Source organism: Azolla caroliniana, unplaced genomic scaffold (genome assembly GCF_043228905.1).
Source record: "Azolla caroliniana isolate FFs.n. ecotype wild unplaced genomic scaffold, voAzoCaro1.0.p SCAF_16, whole genome shotgun sequence".
NCBI classification, from domain to species: domain Eukaryota; kingdom Viridiplantae; phylum Streptophyta; class Polypodiopsida; order Salviniales; family Salviniaceae; genus Azolla; species Azolla caroliniana.
The window spans coordinates 7,487,535-7,514,991 of record NW_028230451.1 but is presented as its reverse complement, the minus strand read 5'-3'; the positions used below and the strand labels follow the sequence as shown (position 1 = coordinate 7,514,991).

Here is a 27,457-nt window from a genome sequence, read left to right as displayed (position 1 = left end):
ACATTAGCATTTCAAGAAAGATATATCCATGCAGAAATCTATTGATGCATCATAAAAACAAGTGAAACTAAAACGTACAAGAGCAATGGTTGGGATGACAAACAACACAATGCGCTTTGACACGAATCAATGCATGTGATTTCCCCATTTGAAGAAAATATGGTTTTGTGGTTAGGTGCAATACATGTACAGTATAATGTGTGAAGCGCAAATCTCTAGATTTTTCTCGTATCATGAAACATTGGTGTTGCAAAAAGGCCTCATTCAAAAATGAATTTATATAATGCATCATGAAGGAAGTACGTTGCATCCCATCTTCCAAACCATTTTTTCATATCTTATATCCAAGTGGAACAAAAAGAAATTACTTTTATGTGTCTTTTGAACTTTTTGGCTTGTTTCCCATGTAATGCTAGGAAGTCGATGTGAAGGGATTTTTTTGAACCGTATGCATGTGCTCAATACCCCTTTCCATGGCCATAACATCAATAAGAAGTGATCCCCGCTCAACGAGTGCCCATGGTGCATGACATTTGTTTTTTTAACTTAGAGAAACTATGTAAGGAAACATGTTTGAACATTTTCAAGCTCTTTATAAACGAACTTAGGGATGCACACTTTCCAAGAGAGAGAGAGAGAGAGAGGCATGGAGTCAAAGCATATCTACTAATATGGCAAATTTCTTTATTGGAGTAAGTGGAAATTCTTTCTTCATTGGAGTGTTCATCTTGCCTATTGGCAATTCAACATGTTCCACTACCCATGTACTTAGTGGGTAACCAAACTCCTTTGTGACAATCATTGTAAGTAGTGTTTTTCACACACATTTTTAAATATAATCGTGTGTTTTTCACCAAAGAGAGTGAGAGAGAGATTTTATTCTCGTATTTGGAGTCTAAATATGACCTATGAGACCAAAAATATAAATGTTTCACATTATAAACGTGAAAGCGATTAGCGATTCTCAATGTTCATAACTTTGAGGACAATGACACTTTGATGTTACATCGCACACATAACCAATGACTACAACTACATACATAACTAATGTGTGTTAGAGATAAAAGCGCCAATAACGTTCCTTATGACTTTGGAGAGGAGAGGGGCTATGACCATGTCATTGTCCACAATGAATAATTACTTTACCCTTCGCTAAAAACACCTTGAGATTTGAACACAAAATCGTGTGACAATATGGAAAACTTCATTGCCCCTATTTGAAAACGTTTACTTTTGCCCTCGTACCTCCACTTTATAAAATTTCCACTCGTGAATCTCCTAAATCTATATATGGTTCTCACATACTACACATAATTTATGCATAGATTTTTAGACATGGACACAAGTATGTCGTCTTTGTCTCCCAACTTCAGCCTTGCTCTAGAGTCCATACATTCAAACTCATGAGTGCATGTCGACAACACCGCACAATTTCTATATCAATTTTCAGAAATAAACACAAGCACTCTCTTTATCTCTCAATTTTAGCCTCGGTCTAATTTTCGTCGCATCCAAATTCATGGGTGCATGTAGACAACACTACACATAATATCTATGTAGATTTTTTTGAAATTGGCACACACACATCGTCTTTGTCTCTCAATTTTAGCTTCGGCCTAATTTTCCTCGCATTCAAATTTATGGGCGCATGTAGACAACACTATACATAATATCTATGTAGATTTTTTCGAAATAGGTACATACATTGTCTTTATCTCTCATTCTTTGCCTCAATCTACTTGCCCCACATTCAGATCCATGGGTGCATGCAGACAAAACACACCGTTTATGTTTCTCTCTCTCTATGTGTCTTTTGGTGAAAACACACAATTATATTAATAAATGTGTGTGAAAAACACTATTTACAATGGGTGTCACAATGGAGTATGGTCACGGTTCACCCACTAACTACTCTCTCTCTCTCTCTCTCTCTCTCTCTCTCTCTCTCTTTGTAACGTTGATTAGTTAAAATCTCAAACATCAAGAGCCACTTGCCAATTCCACACACACTTACGTAAGAAAGTTTTCAGTGTGGTCCCTAAGTTTCATATTTGACCTCCAACGATAATAATAAAAAACTATTGATCCCTCACTCATAATATATGAATGACATCATTTCCGCTTTTCCTTGGCATTGAAGCGGGAGGACCATATTAGAAAAGGTGTTATGAATGCAAGTTCTCTCTCTTCCTCAACCTTTGCATGATGTGGCTTGCACTTCCTTTTTGGGCATTTGGGAGTTTGGAGCGGACAAAGTAAAAAAATAAGCAGAACGAACACTTTCGATATAATGTATGCACATTTTAGTCAGAAATACAAAAAGGGCTGAATAAAGCTCCCCAACCCCCCCTTGTCTCTCTCACTTATAATTACAATGCATTGATGGTGATGGTCTGGACTTTTTTTTTTATTCGTGTCGTTTCGTGGATGTTCCGGATGTTAGATAGATAGAGGTGAGCCGGACAAACAAACAAGCGAGGCAGATGGGAGGAAGGCAAGATGAGGCGAGAGGCTCATCATGGGCACGAGGAACGTGAGGGCCGGAATGATTCAGGGCGAGTGTGTGTCCACGCACACAAGAAGAAGAAGAAGAAGAAGAAGAAGAAGAGGAGAAGGTATCTCCCTATAACCAACGTACCAACGAATCAAATATGTACATACATACATACATATACGTATATGTACATAGATATACGTATATGTACATAGATATACGTATATGTACATATATATGTATGTACATGGTAGAAGAAGTGCGATCCCCGAAGTGAAGGAAGTATAGTGTGCCTAGGGAAAAGGTGGCGGCTGCGGCATGACCGGTTCCAGCCGGTCGGCAAAGCAGCCGCCAACAAAACGCCGGCGACACGTCAAAAAGCGGCGGCGGCCACCGCTGATGGTCGGTGGGTGGCGGCGGATCCCCCCTAAACGCCTTTGCTACTGCTAGTAGAAAGAAACAGAGAGGAGAAGAAAAGAAAGGAGCGACCGGCTGTAGCCGGTAAGGAGCAGCGCGCGCCTCTAAATATGGAGAGCCGCCAACCAGAGAGGCGGAGAGGACCTTGTTTTAGAGAGAGAGAGAGAGAGAAGAGAGAGAGAGAAGGCTGGTAAATCTTAGAGAGAAGAAGAAGAAGAGAACTAAATCCTAGAGAGTGATATATACATACATATATATAGAGAGAGAGAGATAGAGAGAGAGTAGAGAGAGAGAGAGAGAGAGGAGGCTATGGCACACAGGAGCTACAGCCTTTAGAAGAAGAAGAAGAAGAAGAAGAAGAGAAGGAAAAGGAGAAGGAGAAATAATACAAAGAAAGTAGAGAAGAAATAGTAGAAGAAGATACCAAGAAATAATGCAAAAGATAGTATAAGACAGAACAAGGAGGAAGAAGAAAGAAGGAAGGAAGGAAGGAAGGAAGGAGAAGAAGGAGAGATATGGAGTGTGTACAGCAGAGTTTTCATCGCTTGAAGCGCGTGAGCCTCATCTTTGGCATCCCTTACCACACAGAATGGGGCCAGTGCCTCGTCCTCTCGGGTTCGCACCCGCACCTTGGCTCGTGGGACCCCACCCTTGCTCTCCCTCTCTCTCCCAAACATATCCGTGGCCACCTCTTCTGGATCGCCTCCCTCCCTCTGCTGCCCAGTGATGATCTCCGCCGCCCGTTCCTTTACCACTATTTGGTCGTGGATTACGATAGCCGTCGCATCCTTCGAAGTGAGGCTGGATCCCCTCACTCCCTCTCACTCCCTGCTGATGCCGCCGATGGGTCGCTTATCGAAATTCATGACCTTTGGCAGGTGAGAAAATCTGTAAGATAAATGGCTTGTGCATTATGGCTCGATTTCGATTAGTCTTGATGGGTAACAAAACCCTAAAGACTTCACGCCAACCCGATCTTTGAGGAAATGTGGTTGATTGAAACCTTAAAGTTGCAGAAAAGATCGATTTATGTAGCTTTGTGGCAGGGTTTGAAAATCTGTAACATTATTTTGCAGCTTATGGATCAGTATTGACAGCTTGCGGTAGGTAAAAGCCTTTAAAACACTTGTGAAACAGATCAATTTACATGGCTTCGTAGTCAGTAAAATGAATGAAACGAAACTTTGCGAAATGGATTGTGTCGATGTCTTGTGGTGGGTAAAATCCACCCTAAAAAATTTGTAGAACAGATCAAAATTCCTAAAACTGGTGGTAGATAAAAAAGGTGAACCGTGAAACTCTGTAAAACAGATCAGTTTTAGTGACTTATGACTGGTAAAGAAACTTCAAAGCTTGTGAAGCAGATCATTTTTTTTTGTTCAATTGATCTGTTTGAAGAGGTCTTAGCCTCTTGCAAATATGGCTTTGTATGCTCTTTGGTTGGAAATTTTTCATATGGAAATCCTAATGCATGAAAAGCTTATGCGTTCTTTAATATGTCTGAAGAATAGTGGTGGACTTGACTCTTCGTTGTCCATATTTTTGCCGAGCGGTATTCTTGCTTAGATTCAATGGTTAACAATAGACAATCAATGTTACATGGTTAACTTCTTGCCGAGATTTAGATTCAATTTACCTTGTCACTGCTAGATACTCACGAAGTCCACACTTTCAGCTCGGCTTATGTTTGTAAATTATATCTAGTGAATTGAATTCATGTAGATTTTCTATCAGGAATTCACATTACTAAGTTCAATTGCTGATATTGCCCTGTATATGAGGAATTCCTGCAGTCCTTGTAACTGATTTCCCCTCATATATGATTGTTTCCATCCGGTGCTTTGGTATAATTACCAGCCCATTTAACTCTATGGCAGAGTATTGACTAGTTCAGGTTTTCTCTTATCCCTGTTCTGAATAGAGTGAAGAATGATATATACATATATACTGCCCACAGAGACATGCATGCATGCTTCATGCACTCACATATATTAGTGTATGTATTTATATGTATATATTTATGTGTGTACTTGTGTCCATTCATACATATTGTGTTGTGTATACAGATATTATCCATATCTGCATTTATGAATCTATATCTAAATCAATTTATCTCGATGCATGATGCTACATATATGGGGAAGTACAAGTATTGAGAAAATTTCTGGCTTGTCCTATCCAAAGAATGTCTTGTTTAGAATTTCCTAGAAAAGACTTATTTCTATCGTTAGACGTTGTAATCTCTAAAGACTCATATACAGATATAAATCATGTTAACTAAATTCCTTTTGTTAGGAAGAGGCTGTAGTGCTGAATTCACTTTGCTCGGAAATTTCACTAGGACCTGTCATATTAACTCTGTATGGATGTGCTTACAGGATGCGTCGGCTCCTGAGAATTTTGTTTGTAAGAGTCCTTTTCAGAACATTATCTTTCAGTACAAGAGAGATGGTTTACGGCATGAAAATCTTGCGCCTTCTATCCCACGAAATATTGGAACATTAGATGGTATTATTATCAAATGAAGTTCCTTCTATAATAAGTCCTTCAAATGTCATTGTCCATAAATATTCTTCCACATTTTGCGTCTCAGGTGTATTCATCCAATTCAAAATTAAGTGCCCTAGGTTGCAACCCAACAAAGAGGTGAGTTTCGCTTTATTCCCAAGATACTATTCATGTTTAAGCGATAAAATGATGACAATGGTGTCTGATATTGTTTTCCTTCTTCACTCTTTCGTGAAGATTTATCTTATTTGTGGATCAGGTAATCAGAATTCAGGAATAGAAATCTTGCTGTCCTTGACTGGAGACCTTTGTTGGATGGGGGAGTGTGTGGTTGATGAAAATGATTTTCCTTTGAGATATCCTTTTGATGAAGCTACTGAATTTTTGCATAACATTGAAGCTACAGAGCTCCAATTTCTCCTTTCTTCTTGTATGGTGCTCCATTGTGTGTGACCTTGATTTATACTTTACATATAAGTATGCTATTAAGGATGAAGGTAGGGTGATCGCAGAAGATGGATCAGACCGAGAGTTATTTATTGATGGATCCACGAGTAAACCGGGGATAATGATTGTAGATGATGGATACTTCAAGGTGACTTATCAAACTTATCTTTACAATTTTTTCGTCAATGATTGAAATAAATATTTCCACATGAATAATAGTGAATTCAAAGCTGTGGACAGAAACAACAGTCTTGGAGAAACCCAAAATAGAAATAATAAGTCAATAACAGGGTTAAATATGTATGTGTATATACATATGTATCTATGTTTGCAAACATACATTTGTAGATGTTATGTATACACACATGTATATATACTGGATATAGCACATGTATATGTATTTGACTCAAATCCTTAGGCTTATGTTAAATAAGTAAGTGTAAGAAACAATTGGCAGGAATTCATCACTCTTTCTTTTCTCCTCCTTTGGTACAACAGGCGAGCCCCTGGAGAGGTGCCGGGTTGGCTGTACCCGTTTTTTCGTTGCGAACTACTGAGGGTGTAGGAGTAGGTGAATTCTTGGATATCAAACTGCTTGTAGATTTTTCTATCAAATGTGGACTGCACATGATTCAGCTGCTTCCTGTCAATGATACGTCTGTGAATGGGATGTGGTGGGATTCTTATCCATATAGGTATGCCATTGAACAGAATCTGCTTCTCTTTTGTATTAGTTCTTCTGTCTTTCATTTAATCATTTCTTAATGTTTATCTTTTGCATTTCACCACTTGCTTACTTCTATTTTAGAACCTTTGTCGTAGTTCCTATTCCGTTTTTCATCATCTAAGAAAAGGAGCAAGTATGTCATTTATTCATGTCTCCATACTAATATTTTTTACATTCGGATAACAGCTCATTATCAGTCTTTGCATTACATCCATTATACCTACGCCTTCAGCAGCTTTCAAACAGCCTACCACATTCTATAAAGGTCTGTTTACGATTCATCCTCTTTTTGTATGTCAGTTTTTAGTGCTCTTTTTGTTTTTAACCTTGATGGGCATGTATTACATGTTTTGCAGGAAGAGATTGACAGTGCAAAAGAGAAGCTTGATTTGAAGGCAAGTTGGGCTTCTGTGATTCAAATACTAAATAATAAAAATGGATCTACCCATAATCCAGTTAATTGTTTGCAAAGTGTTACTTTGTACAGTATAAGAGATTGCAAACTTGGGCTATGTGATGCGTTTATGGTGTTTCACTATGTGTGAGAACTTAGCACATGAAAAATATCCCTCTTAACGATTTTAATTAAACATTTCCAGGCTTGCCCCATTCAGATTTTTTATTTTATTTTATTCTTGATTTGGGTTATAAGGTGATGTGCCATGAGTTCTTGATGCAGGAAGTGGATTATGAGGCTACTTTGTCAACAAAACTCTCAATTGCTAAGCGAATCTTTCAATTAGAGAAAGGTCAAGTGATGGAATCCTCAGAATATAAATCTTATTTCTCTGAGAATCAGGTAATACAAGTAACAATGGAAACTTTTTTCGGAGCATTTTTTTATGTAGCTTTATGGTTTAATTTTATCTCACAGGATTGGCTCAAGCCTTATGCTGCCTTTTGTTTTTTAAGAGATCTGTTTGGTACTTCGGACCATTCACAGTGGGGGGTGTATTCCAGTTTCTCACAAGAGAAGGTATGCGTACATCCTCATATAAAATGTCAACTCACAGGTAAATGTATTGTGTGTTTAATGTCATTCTTTAAATTGTAAATCAGCTTGAAAAGCTGGTGGATCCACTTGCTGAGCATTTTGGGGCAGTGGCATTTCATTACTACCTTCAATATCATCTTCATTTACAGGTATTAAATGTCTTATTTATTCACTATCCTTGTTTATATATGCATTATAATTTTCTAAGTGACATTATTAAAATACATGATTACAGCTTTCAGAAGCGGCCAATTATGCTTCATCACACAGAGTGTTGCTGAAAGGAGATCTTCCAATTGGGGTTGATCGCAATAGTGTTGATACATGGATGCATCCTACTCTATTCCGAATGAACACCTCTACTGGTGCACCACCTGACTATTTCGACAAAAATGGTCAAAACTGGGGATTTCCTACTTACAACTGGGAGGAAATGTCCAAAGACAACTATGGTTGGTGGAGAGATCGATTGAAACAGGTGCTTCTAAACTCGTGGAAAACAAATAATGTTTGTTGATTGAAATTATGTAAAGTTCTTCTAAGATAGATCTCTTTCTTTGCGTATGCCCACATAGATGGCCAAATATTTTAGTGCTTACAGAATAGATCATGTCCTGGGATTCTTCCGCATATGGGAGCTGCCAGATCATGCTGCAACGGGTTTGATGGGGCGATTCAGGCCCTCTATTCCGCTGAGTCAGGTTTGTGTTGCGAAATTGACACCTATTTCATGTTATTGCTATGTTTTGTTATGTTAGTGCTGTGTTTGTGATGTTATTGTTTTAAAGCTCAAGAAGAGGTGGAATGCAGGAGGAATTGGAAAAAGAAGGGATCTGGGATTTCAATAGGTTAATAAAGCCCTATGTACGCCGATACATGCTACAGGTATGGCTGTTTCTACTGTTTTCCTTTATTTTGGTTGTGGTTTGTGTTCTATTCATTAGTATATTTATTGATTATGGTAAACATGTCCAGGAGCGATTTGGTGAACGTTGGAGTGAGGTTGCACAAACTTTCTTTATTGAATTTGAGGATATATGTTATGAGGTATATTTCTGCAGTTTTGCCTTCCTGTTTCCCTTTATGCAAATTTCATATTTACGTGCATGTTCCATGATTTTATCTTCGTCTTTCTGTTGATGTCTAATAAATAATGACATAATTTTGAAGAATCTTTTGAGTGAGTGTCTTGAACACATTGTTAAAACTTTATATTATGGCTATTCTAGTTCAAGGAGAAGTATAACACAGAGAAAAAGATTGTGAAGGAGTTGGGAGTATTGGAGATGGTACATGGATATGAAGTGAAGTTCATGAGGGAGCAACTCATTGATTTACTTCAGGCAAATCTCTTCCCTATATTACATGAGTTCTAACTATAGGTAGAACAGAATTGACAGTTTAATGTAAAATTATTTATTTATTGCCAGGAATTGGTTTTGCTACAAGACTCAGAAGATCCAACAAAGTTCTATCCTCGTTTTAACCTTGAACAAACAGAGAGCTTTAAAGAACTGGGTGATGGGAGGTACTTAAGAGCCATGTGAATAAGCAGTGTTTGGAATTAAAACAAACAGAAAACGGATGGAAATTTGTCTAAATCAGATGTTTTTAACTTCTCATTACTCTGTAAAACACAGCAAACATGTTCTCCGCCACCTATACTATGATTACTACTTCCATAGGCAAGAAGAATTGTGGAGGGAAAATGCATTGAAGACACTCCCTGTACTCCTCAACTCCTCCGAGATGCTGGCATGTGGAGAGGATCTTGGTCTAGTACCTGCGTGTGTACAACCTGTAAGATCACATATGGCATAAAGTTTGTCCTCGTTCATCTTTGGTTTGAAATTTAAGCTGAGAAATACCTAAAAACATATTTTACCTGGTATGTATAGCTAGTTCGTGGATCTCTTCATCTTGCAACATTTGTTGAATCATCTCTGATCTCTTTTTATAATATCTTCACAATCTTTTCTTCAGTGATTTCATTGGATCCCTTCTTCTTGAATTATCTTTATCTGCAACTTTTCTTCTTGAATGATAGGATTCTTGAGAGCTTCTGATCACAGTCTAACCAGGAAGTATTTATGTGATATGATGTTCCTTTTTCATTGTTATGTAGGCCACTTTCGAGCCCTATTTTCCTTTTCTTGTGAGATATGTGAACGATCAATGTTCCAAAACTTTCTATTATCTAGCCATCCAAGCATCTGTCTTTGAACATGTTTCAGAAAAAGCAAGTTGTGGTTCACAAGGAAATATCTGATATATCATTTCCCAATCTGAAAATCCATATTCGTGAACAAGAGTCCTCAAAAAAATAAACTTATGTTGTTACATGATGAAAGTTCTTTATCTTTGTTGATATTTGTTTGACGAACATCTCTATTAGATATGGGGCTGCATATGGTTGAAGGGATGTTCATTTTCATAACCCCTGAGGAAATGAAGTTATGTAATTAATTTTTTTGAAACTAGCCTCTGGAACATCTGAAATATCTGATATATCATTTCCCAATCTGAAAATCCATATTCGTGAACAAGAGTCCTCAAAAAAATAAACTTATGTTGTTACATGATGAAAGTTCTTTATCTTTGTTGATATTTGTTTGACGGACATCTCTATTAGATATGGGGCTGCATATGGTTGAAGGGATGTTCATTTTCATAACCCCTGAGGAAATGAAGTTATGTAATTAATTTTTTTGAAACTAGCCTCTGGAACATCTGAAGGATGGTAAAGTGCCCAATCGGACACCATCGGAATGTTCTTGCAACAAAGAGGAAAAATATCGGCAGGATTCTGTGTAATTTCAGTTTCATGAAGCTAGATTGTTCCTGAACAAGGAAGTTGATACCATGCTGTCCCCAAAAACCAACACCCCTTTCAGTATTTCTTTATGGATAATTAATAGAGGATACAACAAAATATAGACCAAACTCTTGGAACGCAACCAGGACTTTTAAGCCTATTTCAGCAACTAAAATCCGAAAGTACAGCCTCTGAGATGCTCTCCACTCAGCAACTAGGAAATGGGCAAATCAAAGAGATTTCATCTCTCCAAAATGATTATTTCTTAGATCTAAAACCAAATTTCTAGTTCCGCATATAAAACCAGGTTTGTTTGAGTAAGGTAACTTTTGGTCATGCTGCTAGGTAACACCTCTGCAAAAAACAAATATCTTAGCCTACTCACCTATCACTGGCTTGTAACTTTTAACCGACTTTATGAAGAGCCCAATCTAAATCTATTTATAAGACATAACGTTACTGTTGGACACACCTCCACACATTGGAACCCAGGGCTAACTGGACTGACCACATGGTGGCCATTAGTTCCGTCGGTCTAGGCACCATTGGTCCTCAAGATGTTTCATAGTGGCCATGCAATGTAAAGAGTTCCAGAGAGAACAAAAAACAATGTCATAATAGAACAAAAACAAAACTTATTCGTGACATTTGCATTAGATGGCATGTTACTCAAGATTGACTATCCAATCTGTGTGAAACATTGATTCTTATTGTCGTGAATATGTGATCATGTGACTCATTGGATAATTAGCAGAGTTTTATTTCATCCTACCAGGGTTATATTTGTTTTCATATCAGCCAAACAAAGAGAAATGAATGAGAGTATGATATAAAGAGATCATATGATTCAGTTCTGGGCCTGTTTCCATGTATTTGCTTATACAAGCGATGGGTATCTTTTATCCTAGAGAGCATATTATCTTTCTTGTTGGTTTATGATGCACATTTAGCCTTCAGTAAGCTCCATAATTCAACCCTAATTTTCTTCACCAGGTTCTTCGAGATCTAGGATTATTGGGCCTCAGAATTCAGAGGATGCCAAGCAGCCCTAGTGTGGAATTTGCTCTGCCATCTGACTACGAATATACAACGGTTTGTGATTTTAACAATAGAGACATTTTTTTTACGATTATGTATATATAAATTTCCCTCCCGGAACACTGTAATATGGTATGTACCATCCTTCTAAACATACTACGATGGTTCCGTTGCTTCTCATTTGAGCAATCCCAAGGTTTGCTATGTCTATCCCCGATGGGCGATAGAATCATTTTATTTCTCCTCCTGATGAAGAAGAAGTCTGATCTTCTAAAACCAATATATATATTTATAGTTCTTACATGTTTAACGAATAACATCATCTTATATGCTAAAAAGACATGTATAGTTTACTTTTCCAGGTCTGCGCTCCATCATGTCATGATAGTTCCACACTACGGGCTTGGTGGGAAGAGGATGAAGACCGGCGAGTAAGATTCTTCCATAATGCCCTGAACTTCGGTGATTTACCACCAGCAAAGTGTGAACCTAGTGTTGTCTATGCAATCATTAAACAACATATGGAATCACCTTCAATGTGGGCCGTCTTCCCTCTCCAGGTAAACCACTTTTAAGAACTGGAAAGGAAGGAAAACAAATGTTTTATCACTCAAAAAGACCATAATGTTTTAATCGCTAATATTGTTCTGTCAAAGTGAGTAAAAGACAGACAAAAGATATGAGTTTTCAATATGATACAGTATGTGTACAATTGACAATGGTATGATGTGTTACAGTATTTTCAGAGTTATACATTCAATATGGTAAACACAGACAGTGACACAGAAATCTAATCAGTAAAATGAATCATAAAAATATCCCAAACAGAAATTCAATTGACGACTATAGTAGCAGCCAAAACATGCTAGAATTTAGAAAGTAGATATTCATTTTGTGAAAGAAAGTTTTCCATCTTTATGCAGTTTTTGGCTGTATAGAGGTAATATATAGCTGTATGCCCACAACCCCCATGAACAAAAACCAAGATTATGTACAACGATGTTGTCTCATAAATCAAACTGAGCAAAACAAAGAAAAGAATGATGCCTGAAGTTTTGCGGCTTCCATTTATTCTCATGTCTTATATGTTTATTCATTTCTCCAGGATATGCTAGCACTGAAAGAATTGTATGCACAGCGCCCTGCGAAGGAAGAGTGCATAAATGACCCAACTAATCCTAAGCATTACTGGAGATTCCGTAAGTGGGATGAGTAATATATATGTGTGCAGCCATTATCATGTTTAAATAAATAAATAAATAAATAAATAAATAAATAAATAAATAAATAAATAAATATATACTGACTCTTTAATTTGCATTCTGATTTACATGTAGGATTGCATGTATTGTTGGAATCTCTTGTCGATGATACGGAGCTCTCAAATGAAATCAGCAGTTTAGTTAAGCACAATGGGCGTGCTGTTCCACCTATTGATAACATGACAACAGTCACTGACTCTGAAGGATATACTCACAGTAGCCATTTCGTGAAGGAGAATTCATATCATCAATCAACAGTCAATTTTGTGAACACTCTGATTCTCAAGGCCTGATGTGAATGGGCATGATATCCAAGCGATGCATAAATCTTACAAATCTCCATACTAAATACATACATCGAGATTCATGTAGTTTAGAAGAAAAAAGTTAATTCAATAGGGAATGAATCAATGGCACATAGATTGGATACATATAAATGATTCATCAGTCAAGTCAATAAAAAGCTCATAAGAGATTTCCAATGATAGTTCTAGATTATTATTCATGCCGGCCAAATAAGAGATGTCTCATGTTTTAGCGATGATCCATTTATTGTTTCAGCCCAATAAAAAGTAGGATCTACTTGGAACACATTTGAGCTTTGTAGACAATACATCAATTTGTATATACTACAGAACATCAAAATAATTTTGTCCATCTATTTTAATGTTCTTTTCTCTGTGATGCATCTAAAATGAAATATGACGTAATAAAAGGTGCGTTAAAGAATACAAATGGTTGGAGTAATTTATGGGTCTCAAATGTGGTTTCTTTGTGAGCTTGATGTTCATTTTTTTAGCAGTTTTAAAGATTTGTTTTATAATCCCTTTGATACAATGCCCATGTGGATATCTTGCGATGTTTTCTTAAATTTGTTACAATGGCTATTACTCCTCTTTTCTGTTTTTTTAAACAGTGTTTAGGAGTTCTTCTAGAATCTCCTGGTCACAGTGCCCATGTGGATATCTCGCCCTGTTTTTGTAAATTGGTTGTGGAAATTACTCTTTTTTAGTGTACAATATCATCTACTATTTTTATTTTCCATCCATGAAGGTTTAGTTTTGTTACAAAGGCTTCTATTTAAGGCTTAGATTGAAATGTTGTGTTTTTCTATAACATGTACACATAATAATATAATGCATATTGCTAATATCCAATTTCAAGTCAAAGTAAATATTCAAGCAAATTGTCTTTCTTTCCTGAGTTTGAAATCGATCATTTCTAGAGTAGACTTGCAATGTGGTGCAAAAATCAGGGTAGATAACATCTTCTTGTAGACATCTTGCATTACACTTTTTAGAATCCTCTTGTTTAAACTTCGACTTCTACTGAAAAGCCCAATTTAATTTGACCAGCAGGCTATGTTCATGGGAGGTATACATTTCAGGCAACACTCTTAATGTACCATAGGGTTAGGAACATCATTAATATATGTACAAACATAGGAGCATCTAAACTCTAGATAAGGGAGAGTATGGACATTTAAAGTAACAAATAAAAATGGTTTACCTTGCCAATGTTAGTCCTAAGCTTAATTGAAAATAATATAAAAAAAAGTAGCGCAACATTCACTTGAACTTTTGGTTCAAGAAGATTCATGCCAGAGACTTGAGCAAAGGTCTGACTAATGTGAGACTCAAACATATGAAGTTAAGAAACAAAGATAAGGGAGAGGAGCTCATGCTATCATGTAATTGATCGCCGTTCTCAAAGCTTTCGATGAAGGTGGTGACTATTTTCACGTAACCACATAATTGTACGAAAAACTTGGATGTATTCTGTATTTCCAACAAAATAGAGAACATAAGCGATATTGTAATTTATATATGTTTTGTCCATTTTGAAGTTCAAAGAGATTGGCGTTATGAATAGGAAGGAGATTTAAAATAAAAAACAGGCAATATAATTAAGTGAAAACCAAGTGCAATTTTGCGATAAGTTTATAATATAGTTATATATGGGAGAAGGTCTACCAACATAATCTAAAAGGGGTTGACTTTGACCCGATTACGAAAGTGAAAGTAATGCAATCAATCTGTCATGTAATGTAGGCTATGCGATGTCTCTATGGCTAAGCTATAAAAGAATATATATGCACTTAACATGGTGTTCCTCAACCTCAAACAACCCTTTTCCACACGATTGTTTGTTCCCCCCTCTTCATTTGTTCTTATCTCCTGGCCTTGATACTAGGCCATGGGCCGGGTCACGAGGGCAGACAAAAGAGAAGGGGAGGAACAGGCGCAAGAAATTCTCGTCACCAGAGTGCTCCCCATCAACAATGCCACATCGAAACAAGGGAGTGTTCGATCCGTGCCCGAATTCGGAAGGTCAGGTTTTGCACGCAAACCTAACCCTAACCCGAAAGTGTGTTGTGTGTTCGATCCGTGCACAATTACACATAACACTAAAGATTTGGAGCCAATTATAGGCCTATTATCTATATAATTTGGAAGTCAAAGTTTTGCACCTAAGCCTAAACCGAGAATGTGTTAGTGTGTTGGATGTGGGCCCAATTACACATAGTATGTACATATAGCACTAAGATTTGGAACCAATTACATATGTATGTGTATGTATGTATAGCCCCAGAATTTGGAAATCAGGTTTTGCACCTAAACCTAAACCTAACCCTAAACCTAAATCAGGTTCTCCATGGCACCTCCCACAACTCAACGTAACAGCAGCAGGAGCAGTAGAAACAAGAAGACCACTTCCTCCTCCTCCTCCTCCTCCGCAGCAAGACTTCTCGCTGGTAAGTGGCCACTTTTCCTATTTCCACTCCGCTTCTTGTTTTTAGTTATAATCGCCATTGCCCCCCCCCCCCCCCCCCCCCCCCTTCTTTAAATCCCTAATTCTAAACCCACTATACCCTAATCCTAGTATCTGGCTGATTGTTCTCCTGTATCCTCGTTGTTTTTGTGTAATTCTTTCAATCACTTTCAAAAACTCAACCTTTTTTTCTCTAACTCTTACTGTAACCCTAAACCTACCGTAATTGTTACCCGGACAAGTGGGGAAGCGTCGGAGTCGGAAATGTAGAAGGTTCGGAATCGGATCGGTATAGAGGATCGATGAGTCAGCATTTTGCCGAATTAAATTAAAACCGAAATTATAGTTAGTTAGAGATTTTGTAGTTCTTGCCATTTTGTGGCAGTATAAAAGGAACCGAAGGTAGTGTAAAGAGCTATCATTTTATTTAGTAATATAAAGTTAGTTTAGGAAATCTCTGTCTACGAAACGCTATGTCAATCTATTCTTTTCTGTCATAACTTTATTACGTAAATAGCGATCTCGATGTCTGTTTAACATCGGTAAGTTTACAGCCATTTTAGTATCTATTCGTCTAACCACAATTCATTGGTAGAACGTTCGGTGAGCAGTGTTTGACTTATACTGTGTCGACAATAGTTGTTGTCGACTGAACAACAGTAATACCTCTGATTGATAAGTGGCCTCCGAATGTTCACTGAATCGCAGAACCCCTAAAACTTAACATGCTGAACCCGTAAAACCAAAGAAGACCCCTTAATAACACCTGAAGGAAAAATAGGAAATATGTATCCCAGAATTCTCCTTTTTTATTTCCCTAACTGCCTCTAGCCCATGATATTTCCCTGAATGCCCCGAATTCGTGCCATGTATTGTTTGTCCCAATTCGTTCCCTTTTCCTCGATTATATGTGCTATTTGAGCTCTCTTTTGGCGGCGGCTGGTCAGGGATATTTCTGTTGAAATTTAATAGAAACCCGGAGACATTTGGGAAATAAAAAAATCTCAGGGCCATTTCAGAGAGTTTTGCCCAAAACTCTAATATCAAAGTCATAGAAACCTAAAAAAGCAACTAAATACTAACCTTAAAACCTGTCTCTATTTTATAGAAGCAGAGAAAGTAAAGAAGCAAGCAGAGAGGAAGGATGAAGGGCTAGCAAGAGGCTCCCTTTTTGCAGAATGCGCTCAGCTTCTTCTGCAAATTCTTAGCATCCCTTCTTCACCTCAGCATGAAGAGGCTCTCTTTGATCTGGTAAGTAAATCAACCTATATCTTGTTCTTTCGTTAATTAACTCGCATACTTTCTATGTATCAAATCAAACCACATAATATATCAGCTCACATCCTTTATGCTTTATCAAATGAATGATAGAAAAATCCATATCTTGGTTGTTTTGTGAATTTTTTTTATGGTTCCATGATAAGAGACAATGGATTAGATTAGGTTACATTTCCAGATGCTTCATCAAATGAATTGTTGGCAAATCCATGTCTTGTTTTTTTTCTTCTTTTGTGAGCTAACTCACATAGAGTGCAGCTTTTTCACGCCTCATTATAAGAGACAATGGATTAGATTAGCTCACATTTACAGATGCTTTATCAGATGAAACTTGTTTTATGAATTTGACTCAATACTTTGCTTCCATTTTTTTTAATTCATGGAAAGACAAAATAGATAAGATTAGCCCACGTTCCTGGGTGGGTTAGTGAGTAAATGCATTAACATTTTTCATACTTTCGCCTACTTTATTCTTTTCATTTAGGGAGAGGTCTATGCTTTATGGGCGAGCTCAGTGCAAGTGGGTGTGTATGAGATGGTTGGGAGCATTTTTGGTGGACGAATTAACAAGACTGATGCATGGAACATCCAAATGGACGCTGCCCAACGTTCATCTAATCTTTACAGGTACTCTTATGTGCGTCAATGAATCAATGATGAAGACCTATTAATAGCATTTGAATTTAAAGTTATGGATCATGCACATTGTAATTATATTCTATCTATAAATGTAAGTTTTGTGCTATAGTTCATATAGTTTAAAATTGTTCCATTATTTATATGGTGTTTGTTGCTTTTGCAATCCATTATGATCAAGTGAATATTAAATTGGTGAACTCTCAAAAATATTTGAAGGGATCTGAGCAAATTTATGAACTCATTTAAGCGTTGGTAATTTGGAGAATTTAAAGACTCACAAAATTTCTGGTGATTGGGCAAATTTATAACTTGTGAAACCATAAAAGTAGAAATATTGAGTAATCCCTTGTACTTTTTGTAATATTTAACTTATTTCTTTTTTGTAAATATTGAATTATTCCTAAGTTGAATATTTTAAAAACCTTGATGTTAGAGATAACCAAACGTTTTCAAAAATCTTCAGAAATATTCTTCATTGAATGATGATTTTTGGTCTGGCATTATGATATATCGGCAGTGCTGCCAAGACATCAACCATGCATGACACCTTACCAGAGCAACATACATACCAACCTATCCATGCAATGTTGCAAGACTACACTGATGCAATTTTTTTTGAAACAAGTGGTTAATATACCCCCAGACCACCTATTTTATTCCTCGACACAATGTTCGATGGACCTTCTGGGCTGCTATAGACTCCAAGATGCTTAATCAAGCTGATTGGAGAGCTTTGCAAGTTGTCCTGTTTTTGGGTCACAATTTTATATCCTGACGTATTGGTGAAGGTGATGAAACTCCCACTGCACTCAACGATTTTAATCACCTTCATGATTGCAACTTGCAAGTATGATGGGAAACAAGGCAAACCTAACCAGAGGAAGTGAGTTTCAACTTTGCCAAAATGGAAAAATGAAACAGAACTACTGATTCTTTTTTAAATATTTTGGAAATATAAAAATATGCTAGCTAAGATAAATATACCACACATTTAAATTTAACTAGAACATAAGATGGCAAGATATGACAAAAATGTCTGAAAATACATTCAAAGGATGTATGGTTCAGCATTTTTTGGTTACTATCTTATTGCTTGACATGACATTTGACAAACAAAAGAACTGGTTGATGGATATATGCGTTCATAGGTTGCAATTGATAGAATATAAAGGCATTAATGTGTAAAGGGCCATAGGAAGGTGAATGTCACATATATCTTGTTGTCCTGAATGTCACATATATCTTAATGTGTCTCTAGATGGACAGCAGACGATATTGATGGACAGCAGATGTTGAATGTCACAACTGATAAATTTTCAGATCAACAATTTCTCAAATTTCAGTTGAAGATAAATTATTTTTGATTTTTGCGGTTCTTTTCCAAATACTGATTATGTGGGCTGATAACTGTTTTAAAAATACCTGCTTATAAGGATTTCTATGTTCAATTTCAAGAAACATTGCTTGAAATGGTTGACATGAAAATGCAAGGGTGATATTAATAATGCAGATATCTATGAATGAATGTGGAGATGTGCTATGAATGAATGTGGAGATGTTGAAAATTCACATCACTGGACTGATGCCTGTTTTTCTATGGGCTACTTTATTCTTGTTGCTGATGCTAAATGTTTTTATTTTTTGTTGGTAGAAAGAGTTTTGACATGTATGAGAAGGTTGCGTCAGTAGAATCCAGCGAATTTAAACAGGAAGCTTTAATCAATAGTGCCAGTTCCTTATGTGACTGGGCTGAGGTTACACTTGAGCTACCAGCTGAGAAAGGTGGTGGGATAGCAGCAGCATTAGATCTTTTGAAGCAAGCGGATGCACGGTATGTCCATTATCATTGTCAATCACCTAAAACATTTGAAAGTTAAGAACATTCTGAGGTTAGAATTGATTTATGCATCATAGGTACTCTGTTGCTCTCTCTGTCACTCCAAGTGATATAGAACTCCTTGCAAACTATGGTGATTGCAATATCAAAAGGGCAGAAGTTGAAATGCAAAGAAGCCATGAGAGTTCAGAATCTCAAGCATGGAGGGTTGCAAAAGATTTCTATAGCAAGGGATTGCAGATGTATGAACGCGCTTGGAATCTAGGGAATGCAAGTGTTGGTGATGATATGGCAGGGCTTCTACAGAACTGGGGGGCTGGCCTTGCATCGTTTGCTGAGGTTTAGATGCGTGCTTTTGGCAAAGTTTGATAACTACATTTATTTATGGGCTACAAGACAAAATACCCTGGAGTTTTTGGATGTTTATCAAAACAGGTCCAACTGTAGCATTAAATAGATGTGTTCTGGTAGTTAAGAGTTTTTGGTGTTTTTTTTATCCATTTACCTTTTGGTATTCCAACAATTTATTAGACAATTGGAGTAAAGGAGTTGAATGCATGATCCTCTGGTCTCCCCCAGACACTCTGATATGTTTTTGTCTGTCTTGTAGAGGAATCCAGATTCATCTTCAGAGTCAATGACTGCCCTTGAACACGCATTAGAGAAATTGAGGGGAGCTGCAAAGATTCATCCTACCGATGTCAGCATTTTTATTGCCATAGGTGAAGCATGTTGTGCTCTTGCTGAGAAGATTCCACCCCTACAAGCATTGGAACTATTGAATATTGCATTGGAAGAAGGATTTGGTATAGCATTACATGTTAATTCTACATGCCTTGATGCTATAATCGGGAAAGCAGAAGCCCATTTTGTAGCTGGTAAATCTTCCCAGAATATCGGGAAGTTTACTGTTGCTGAAGAACATTTGGTTCATAGCATGAGCACATATACCAAAGCTGTTGAAATTTTGAAAGCTGGTATGTTTTCTTGCCTACCCATACTCCAAAAACTTAATTTGACAGATACCATATTTCTACAATGATGTATATTTCCTCTGAATTGCTGACATGTTTGGTAGTAATGATATCGTCCAAATCACTTAGTAACTTATTGATCTAGATGTTTGAAAGTTCAATTGTCTGTACCTATAAGAATGATAGTACTGTTGGTTGCTTCAATGACCGTTATAATCCAATAGTTCTTCTTGATAGGCATTTTGCATGTTGACAAGTTCCACGGTTGCAAGCATGAGGATGAGATTCGTACGAGTCCAAATATTTGAACAAACCCTTTGAGTGTGCAACCGAGATTTAAGTTGCAATTACCATTAAACTCTTATTGCTTCATTTGTGTTCATATGTGTGAACAAAGCCACTATAGGCACTTTTTACGTTTTATGGCACATGGCCGAACTACAATTTTAATAGGGATGTTGAAGCTGAAAAGTCAGCATGACCTTGATCTTTCCTTAATGTTGCAAACTCACTAGAACATGACCAGACTTTCTTATCTTGTAATTATTATTTTACCCTAGTCCTGTAGATTTATGTATGTGTATTTGTATCTATGCATGCATGCATGCATGCATGTATCTAAGCATGTATGTATGCATATGAATGCATGCATGTATGCATCTATCCATGCACCTCCATATCCATGCATGTATGGATATATGTATGTATCAATGCATGCATGTATGGATGCTTGTCTCTATCTCTGCATGGAGGCATGCATGTATTATTTATACATATGCAAATTTATGCATCTCTGTATCTATGTATGCATGCATTGCTTTCATCTCTTTGGCTTTGCCTTTCCTATGTCTAGGAACAAAATTAGAAATTTATTTCTTCATTTGTGAAGGTCAAAAGATTAGTCTACACTTTTAAGAAACGTCTATTTTTTTATTACAAACCGTTACACTAGAGCTGAATTTGAAACATAACATCAAAATGATTGATGGTTCATTAATAAAGCTTGAGCTATGGCTATGCGCCTATGTCTATGTGGGTTATATTACTCCACTAATCCCCTTCTTTGCTGTTGGTAAACATGTATACTTTCAAAGGTGTTCAAATGTTTGCTAACATGGTTGGTGATTAATTCTACAGGAAGCTGCAAGCTGAAGTTTGAAGAGCAGTGTGGTGTAGTTTTTAACCTTGCTTGTGCTGCGGCTTTGTTGAATCAAGAAGCTTATGCTTTAGAGGCATTAACTTTGTTAGTGAATGTGGGTGGTATTTCACTCTCAGATTTAACTGGAGATCCCGATCTCCAGAACTTCAGGACACAACAGTGGTTTGTGTCTCTTTTGCAAAAATGCATTCATTAATGAGCCAAGTATACATGTCAACATAGAACGGACCATTTGTGTTTGACATACATTCAATAATTCTTGAATGAAGAAAACCTGCAAAGAATTATTGGAATCATTCATTTGTAACACATGTAAAATTTGATATTTTTAAAATAATTAATTTACAATATTAAGTAACATGTTTTTAGAAAATTTCAGCATGTCATCAAAATCATAAATTCTATAAAAAATCGACCAGAAGGCAACACAATTAGTAAGCTCTAATAATAGATATCAGAGTCTAATAAAGTCATGTTTTCAAATTGATAACCGAGTCATCATCATCCACATCTTGTGTACTATCCTCGCGGTATGGTGTGTTTAGATGAAGATTATTTTGTTCACCCTTGTATAACCTTGTTCATTGTTCAAGCTCTGAAGCCTTTCCTCATCTTCTCTATCAATTGCTTCCAAACAGGATAGAAACCTTGTTCTTTTATCTTTTTAAGAAGACAGTAGAATGTCAGCAAACGACCCACAAATGTAATATTGATCAAATTGGGAGTGCATGTTCTAAAGGTTTCTCAACAGCTAACTGGATATTTCATTGTCCTAGTCATGTGCAAGGGAAGTTGACATATATCTGACACTGCTTTTGCATAATAATAAAACCCATCTGATAAGTATTTTTTAAAGCTTCATTGCCTCGTATAATATATAATTGTTATAATTTGACAATTGTTTACCTCATGAACTTTTTTTTGATCATTTTTATTTCATGTTCTAAATAAAACAAATATTGTTGATGTAATGGAGATTTTAGCATTTTCCATCTATTTATGCAACATCTGTTAAGAGGCAATGAAGCTTTAAAAAATACTTATCAGATGGGTTTTATTATTATGCAAAAGCAGTGTTAGATATATGTTAACTTCCCTTGCACATGACTAGGACAATGAAATATCCAGTTAGCTGTTGAGAAACCTTATAATATATAATTGTTATAATTTGACCATTGTTTACCTCATGAACTTTTTTTTGATCATTTTTATTTCATGTTCAACATAAAACAAATATTGTTGATGTAATGGAGATTTTAGCATTTTCCATCTATTAATGCAACATCTGTTAATTTCACCTAGCTTCAGAAGTTAGTGTCCAACCATATTGTTTATTTGTTGATCATATGACATGTTTGGTCATAAATAAATCTCATTCTTGCACCTTCTCATCAGCTAAATGAACAGGGTTTAAAATTGGGTTGCATAGTTTCACCATCATCTGCACATATAACCAAAGGCTAGGACATACAACAATAGAATGTTTTCTTTGTTTTTAAGTCCTCTCTATTAAGGTTGTCCAACGGAGACCAAATGGTCATGTGTTTAACTTGTGTAACTTAAAATATGAGAATTATTAAGGTTCTTCAATAATACATTTACAACTATTTAACACTAACACTTTTTATCTTTATATCACCTACTTGATTTTACATGAAAGAATAACCATGTAATGATGATCAATAAATGCCCGACATTGGTATTATGGGTTTATATCAAATTGGAAAGTTGATATATATCATTACCGTATTTGATTTTAAGGGAAGAAACCAAATTATTGAATATTATTCTAACAACACTGCCATTTGTCTTTTTCTAAAAGTGGGTTTCTAAAGTTAAATTAGGTGAACATGCATGATTTATGGTAAAATGTGCAACCTCCTAACTTTAAAAACATGTAAGAGTTTGATAGTCTTCAAAGGTGCAAAAAATATTGCAAGGAGGGCAAATGAAAGCTCAATTTATTTGAAGATGATATTTGCTACTAATCAAGAATCTCGATATCAATTTCAACCACATTATAATTTATCACAATGGATATTGTGAAATATCAATAACCAATATTGGTATTATGAATTTATATGAAACAAAATGTTGGCGTATATCATTGCCATATAAAGTAAGGTTCATTGTTTGATTCCAATTAATAACTCGTGGGAAACAAAATAAATTATTGAATTAGATTCTAACGACAGTCCATTTGTCTTTTTATATAATTATGGTTCTAAAGTCAAAATAGGTGGATGTCATACAATTTATGATAAAATGTTCATAGACAATACCCAAACTTTTTAAAATATATTTCCATTGTTTGGTAGTGTCCAAGCTACACAAGAATGTTTCAGAGTGTTTATTAGAAGGTGATTTTAGTTACTAATCCAAATCTCAACATAATTAGAAGGCTCTTTACTATAAACATATACTATGGTTTGTAAATTCAAATTATGTGTGAATGAGAGTCAATATTTTGTTTTCAAAATTATTTTTGTGTTCAAATATCAATATGTAAACTTCCTCAATTTGGCTATTTTATAAATGGTCTCTCAAATCACATGTTCATTATTGCAAGTATGTTGTTTTTAGCTAAAAACTTCTTTATGATTATCGAACAATATTATTATTTATGAAAAAAGTTCAAAATAACAAGGAGTTGCCTTGTGACGATGGTGACTACCAAAAACTCCTTTATGAGTATCGAACAATATTATTATTTATTAAAAGGTTCGAAATAACAAGTGCTTGCCTTATGATGATAGTGACTACCAAAATCTACACATGCTTAATCTCGAAACCATCAATGCTTATTGAATTGACCTCTACAACCACAATAATGGACGTCTAGTCTTGGTCATCGATGTCGAGGTTTGGTGATCAACTATGGGTGCATTGATATCATTCAAAATTGTAATATAAATAAAAAACTTGTTCTCTTTATTTCTACTTGATGTAATCCTTTTTTGTTCAATGCATCCTTTTTTTTTTTCCAAAAAAATTCTACTTCCATTAGTTAAGAAAAAGTACATAGGATAATATAAAACTCCTATGTTACAAGCCACTTTGCAATGGCTACAAGAAAACATCATGTATAAATGAAGCAACAAAGCCTCGTCATAGAATTACTCGATAGACTCCCCTCAACATGAGCCTCACACACCCACATTCAACAAAGACACCCTCCAATCTCTTCACAATTCAGCACCTACCTTTATGTTTGGTACCCTAGGAGGAAACAACCACCGAGGTGGCTGATAAATCCACTTTGCATTGCCATCCACCATCTGTAACATTGGAGAACCTCTCCATTTAAGAAGGAAGCGGTATCTAGCTTCTTCAGTCGCATCAGAGGGCCCATGAAGGCCGTCAAACTTTCCTTGTAGCGTAGAAATCAGATTAAACCAAATCATCATTAAACTCTCAGACGATGGGGTTCGCTTCCCCGTAAACGACTCCTTGCACTTAGATACCCACACTTGCCAAATAGTAAGGCCAACCACTAAAAACCAAACATCTACGTACCATTCCTGCATGTAGAATGAATCTCCTTGAGCTGCAGGTTGAACTGTTCCATTCACTACCTTTAAAGAAGGGCTGTTTCCATTCCACCCATGAAACCGTGCAGTCGATTCAGTAGCTAACCAAACAATTGATGCACTTGATACCTGAACTTCAACCCCGCATCGAGCTAGAATTCTTAAGCTCCTCGTCCAAACTTCTTGGGCTCGTAGGCAGCTCCATAAAAAATGTGCGATGTCCTCCAAACTCGCTCCACAGGCCTTGCAATTACTCATGCCACCCCTTTTCCTCAACCACTCTCCGGTTGGAACAACTCGATGGGTGATTAGCCAAAAAAACACATTGACCCTCTCGGGGAGGGATGAGTTCTATATCCTGCTCCTGGTTTTATCCACAAAGATCGAATCGACAACTACATGGGTCCATTTGTTGACACACTTCTCACGATGCAATCATAAATGTCTCCCCAAGCGAGTTGCATAGTCAAAGAAACCACGTGATTTACCTTGTTCGTCCCTCCACGTATATTCTGCAGGATCCCATTCTAAACACTCGAGTGGCTTGCCTTCAACTACATACAAGATCCAATCCTCCTCAACCTCATCGACTGATGGATTCACCTTCCATTTCTTACCGTCTTGTGCCACAATTCTAATTGGGAGCCAATGAGCACCTGCAACTACAGATCCCAACTGGATGATCTTCCCATTCTTTCCTATACCCTTGGCATTGATAACTTTTCTGGTATCACCACATTGTCCGAACCATTCACTCTCTTCCCCATTATTAGGGGACAACTACATCCAATTTGCCATTGACTGAATCCCAACACCATGCAATATAGCCCATGACATACTCTTGCTCTGGCCAAGCATCTTCCCCTCGTTCAACTTTAAGGCCTCGTTCCACAATAGGGGTTGGTGCATCCATTCAACATTAGTAATTGGACCTATACGACTAAGATGCCCACGGAGCATATTCCATGCCTTCATCACTGACATATATGTGCGATCAGCCAACCGATTAGACTTCCTAAGCTTTAAGTCCATACAAAATAGCCATGATTTATGTGGCTTCCAATGCCCACCAAGTCGTGGACTCCAAAGGATGCTCCTATTAAAAATCAATGTTTTCCATAACTCATTTCCGGGCAGCAACCTCCTTACCAATACCTTAAATAGCAATGATTGACTTTGTACTCCAGGGTCGATCAATCCTAAACCCCCCTTACTTTTGGGAAGAATCAATGTAGACTATGGTACTTTAGCTGTCGCGTTGTCTTTCCTATTCCCAACCCATAGAAAGCCCTTGATACACGCTTTAACAATACGAATAACATATCTGTCAAACATCCACACTAAGACCGCATGCCACATAGTAGACAAGAGCACATGGTTAGCTACTCTGATCCTACCAACTAATGATAAATTCATCCCTGACCAGATATGGATTTTGTTGCAAATTTTACTTTGAATTTGTTGCAATTGTATTCTTTTGTCGATATCTACACCAATCCACATTCCCAGATATCTGGTGCCTTCCCCTTTTGCAATCCCTCTGAAATCAACATTTGGTTTCCATACTGGCTCGGCCTCCGAGCTAATCCAAAAAACCTTGGACTTATTCCAATTGACGATGACCCCTGATGCTTTGCAAAAGAGATTGATAGCAATTTGTGCCCTCCCCAGATTTGCGTCATTACCTTGGAGGTATAGCATCGTATCGTCCACAAACTCCGAGTCGAGCAAGGATTGTCTTGTGTTAGGGATTGAAAGACCATGTAAATTTTCCGTCTGACTATTCAAAAAGGCAGACATTGCTTCAATAATAAAGAGGAATAGAAAGGGGGTGAGAGGACAACCTTGCCTGATGGATGTAGCTAGAGAGATTCTAGCTCCTTTCCTCCCTGCAATCAACACCTTACTTGAGTCATTCTTATATAAGGCTTGAGCAGCACACCTCTATTCCCATGGTAGCTCAATCACCTTCATGAATCACTTCTTCATGGAAATACCATTGCACTTGATCATAGGCTTTCTCGAAGTCAAGCATCAGACAAGCTAAGTTTTGCTTGGTCTCCCTTGCTATCGGAACATCCTCCCAAAACAATATCACATTGTCCATAATAGATCAATGCTCCATGAAACCGGTTTGATTGGTCTGGATGATATCTCCTAAAAAGGGCTTGACTCTCTGCACTAGTATGTTAGCAATTTTTTTATAAATGAGATTAAAATGGTGATGGGCCTCCACTGTCTAATCTCGTCCTACACCTTCTCTGATTTAGGAATTAGGTATATCAGTCCTTCATTGAAGCTGCTCGACATCCTTCCCGTTCTCCACATTTCTTGGAATCTAGCTTCCAAACTAGGAAAAATATTCTCCCAAAATTCCACGAAGAAGGCTTTGGGAAGGCCGTCAACTCTAGGGCAGGCCCTGATATGAATCCTATCTAGCCCCACTACAATCTCTTCCTTCTCTATGGTCTTTGACAACTGTGATTTGGATACCTCTCCAATCCTAGTCTTCAAGCATGCAACTACATGATGCATCAAGTTAATCGGTGGGGCTTCTGTCAATGTC

At 36.9% G+C, this 27,457-nt stretch overlaps 2 protein-coding genes across 3 annotated transcripts; both read left to right on the top strand.

The window, feature by feature from the left end:
• Positions 1 to 3,367: 3,367 nt before the first annotated feature.
• Positions 3,368 to 13,369, top strand: DPE2 (disproportionating enzyme 2). Of its 2 annotated transcripts, XM_087331951.1 has the most exons (22): positions 3,368 to 3,789; positions 5,290 to 5,419; positions 5,505 to 5,557; positions 5,657 to 5,779; positions 5,895 to 6,014; positions 6,365 to 6,561; positions 6,780 to 6,858; positions 6,950 to 6,988; positions 7,273 to 7,392; positions 7,468 to 7,569; positions 7,653 to 7,736; positions 7,823 to 8,065; positions 8,163 to 8,288; positions 8,398 to 8,472; positions 8,563 to 8,634; positions 8,817 to 8,930; positions 9,018 to 9,115; positions 9,228 to 9,387; positions 11,396 to 11,494; positions 11,803 to 12,000; positions 12,546 to 12,639; positions 12,778 to 13,369. In XM_087331951.1, exons 1-22 carry the CDS (start codon positions 3,427 to 3,429, stop codon positions 12,993 to 12,995), a joined length of 2,907 nt encoding a protein of 968 aa, XP_087188077.1. In that variant the 5' UTR covers positions 3,368 to 3,426; the 3' UTR covers positions 12,996 to 13,369. The 2 variants fall into 2 exon arrangements, with proteins under 2 accessions (XP_087188077.1, XP_087188078.1); XM_087331952.1 differs by lacking the exons at positions 3,368 to 3,789; positions 5,290 to 5,419; positions 5,505 to 5,557 and having other exon boundaries at positions 5,772 to 6,014; positions 6,950 to 6,992; positions 7,277 to 7,392.
• A 1,963-nt stretch (positions 13,370 to 15,332) lies between these two features.
• Positions 15,333 to 21,719, top strand: LOC147853890 (uncharacterized). The gene is made up of 7 exons (XM_087332485.1): positions 15,333 to 15,457; positions 16,583 to 16,725; positions 17,237 to 17,379; positions 19,043 to 19,222; positions 19,306 to 19,567; positions 19,839 to 20,205; positions 21,340 to 21,719. The coding sequence occupies exons 1-7, from the start codon at positions 15,358 to 15,360 to the stop codon at positions 21,555 to 21,557; spliced, it is 1,413 nt and encodes a 470-aa protein (XP_087188611.1). The 5' UTR covers positions 15,333 to 15,357; the 3' UTR covers positions 21,558 to 21,719.
• Positions 21,720 to 27,457: the final 5,738 nt, after the last annotated feature.

Bases quoted from the DNA above. Each gene is read 5' to 3' on its own strand.
- DPE2 (XM_087331951.1), top strand. From the start codon at position 3,427: ATGGAGTGTGTACAGCAGAGTTTTCATCGCTTGAAGCGCGTGAGCCTC. The intron at 5,420-5,504 runs GTATTATTATCA...TTTGCGTCTCAG, and splicing joins AAATATTGGAACATTAGATG to GTGTATTCATCCAATTCAAA. The intron at 8,931-9,017 runs GCAAATCTCTTC...ATTTATTGCCAG, and splicing joins AACTCATTGATTTACTTCAG to GAATTGGTTTTGCTACAAGA.
- LOC147853890 (XM_087332485.1), top strand. From the start codon at position 15,358: ATGGCACCTCCCACAACTCAACGTAACAGCAGCAGGAGCAGTAGAAAC. The intron at 15,458-16,582 runs GTAAGTGGCCAC...TCTATTTTATAG, and splicing joins CGCAGCAAGACTTCTCGCTG to AAGCAGAGAAAGTAAAGAAG. The intron at 16,726-17,236 runs GTAAGTAAATCA...CTTTTCATTTAG, and splicing joins AAGAGGCTCTCTTTGATCTG to GGAGAGGTCTATGCTTTATG.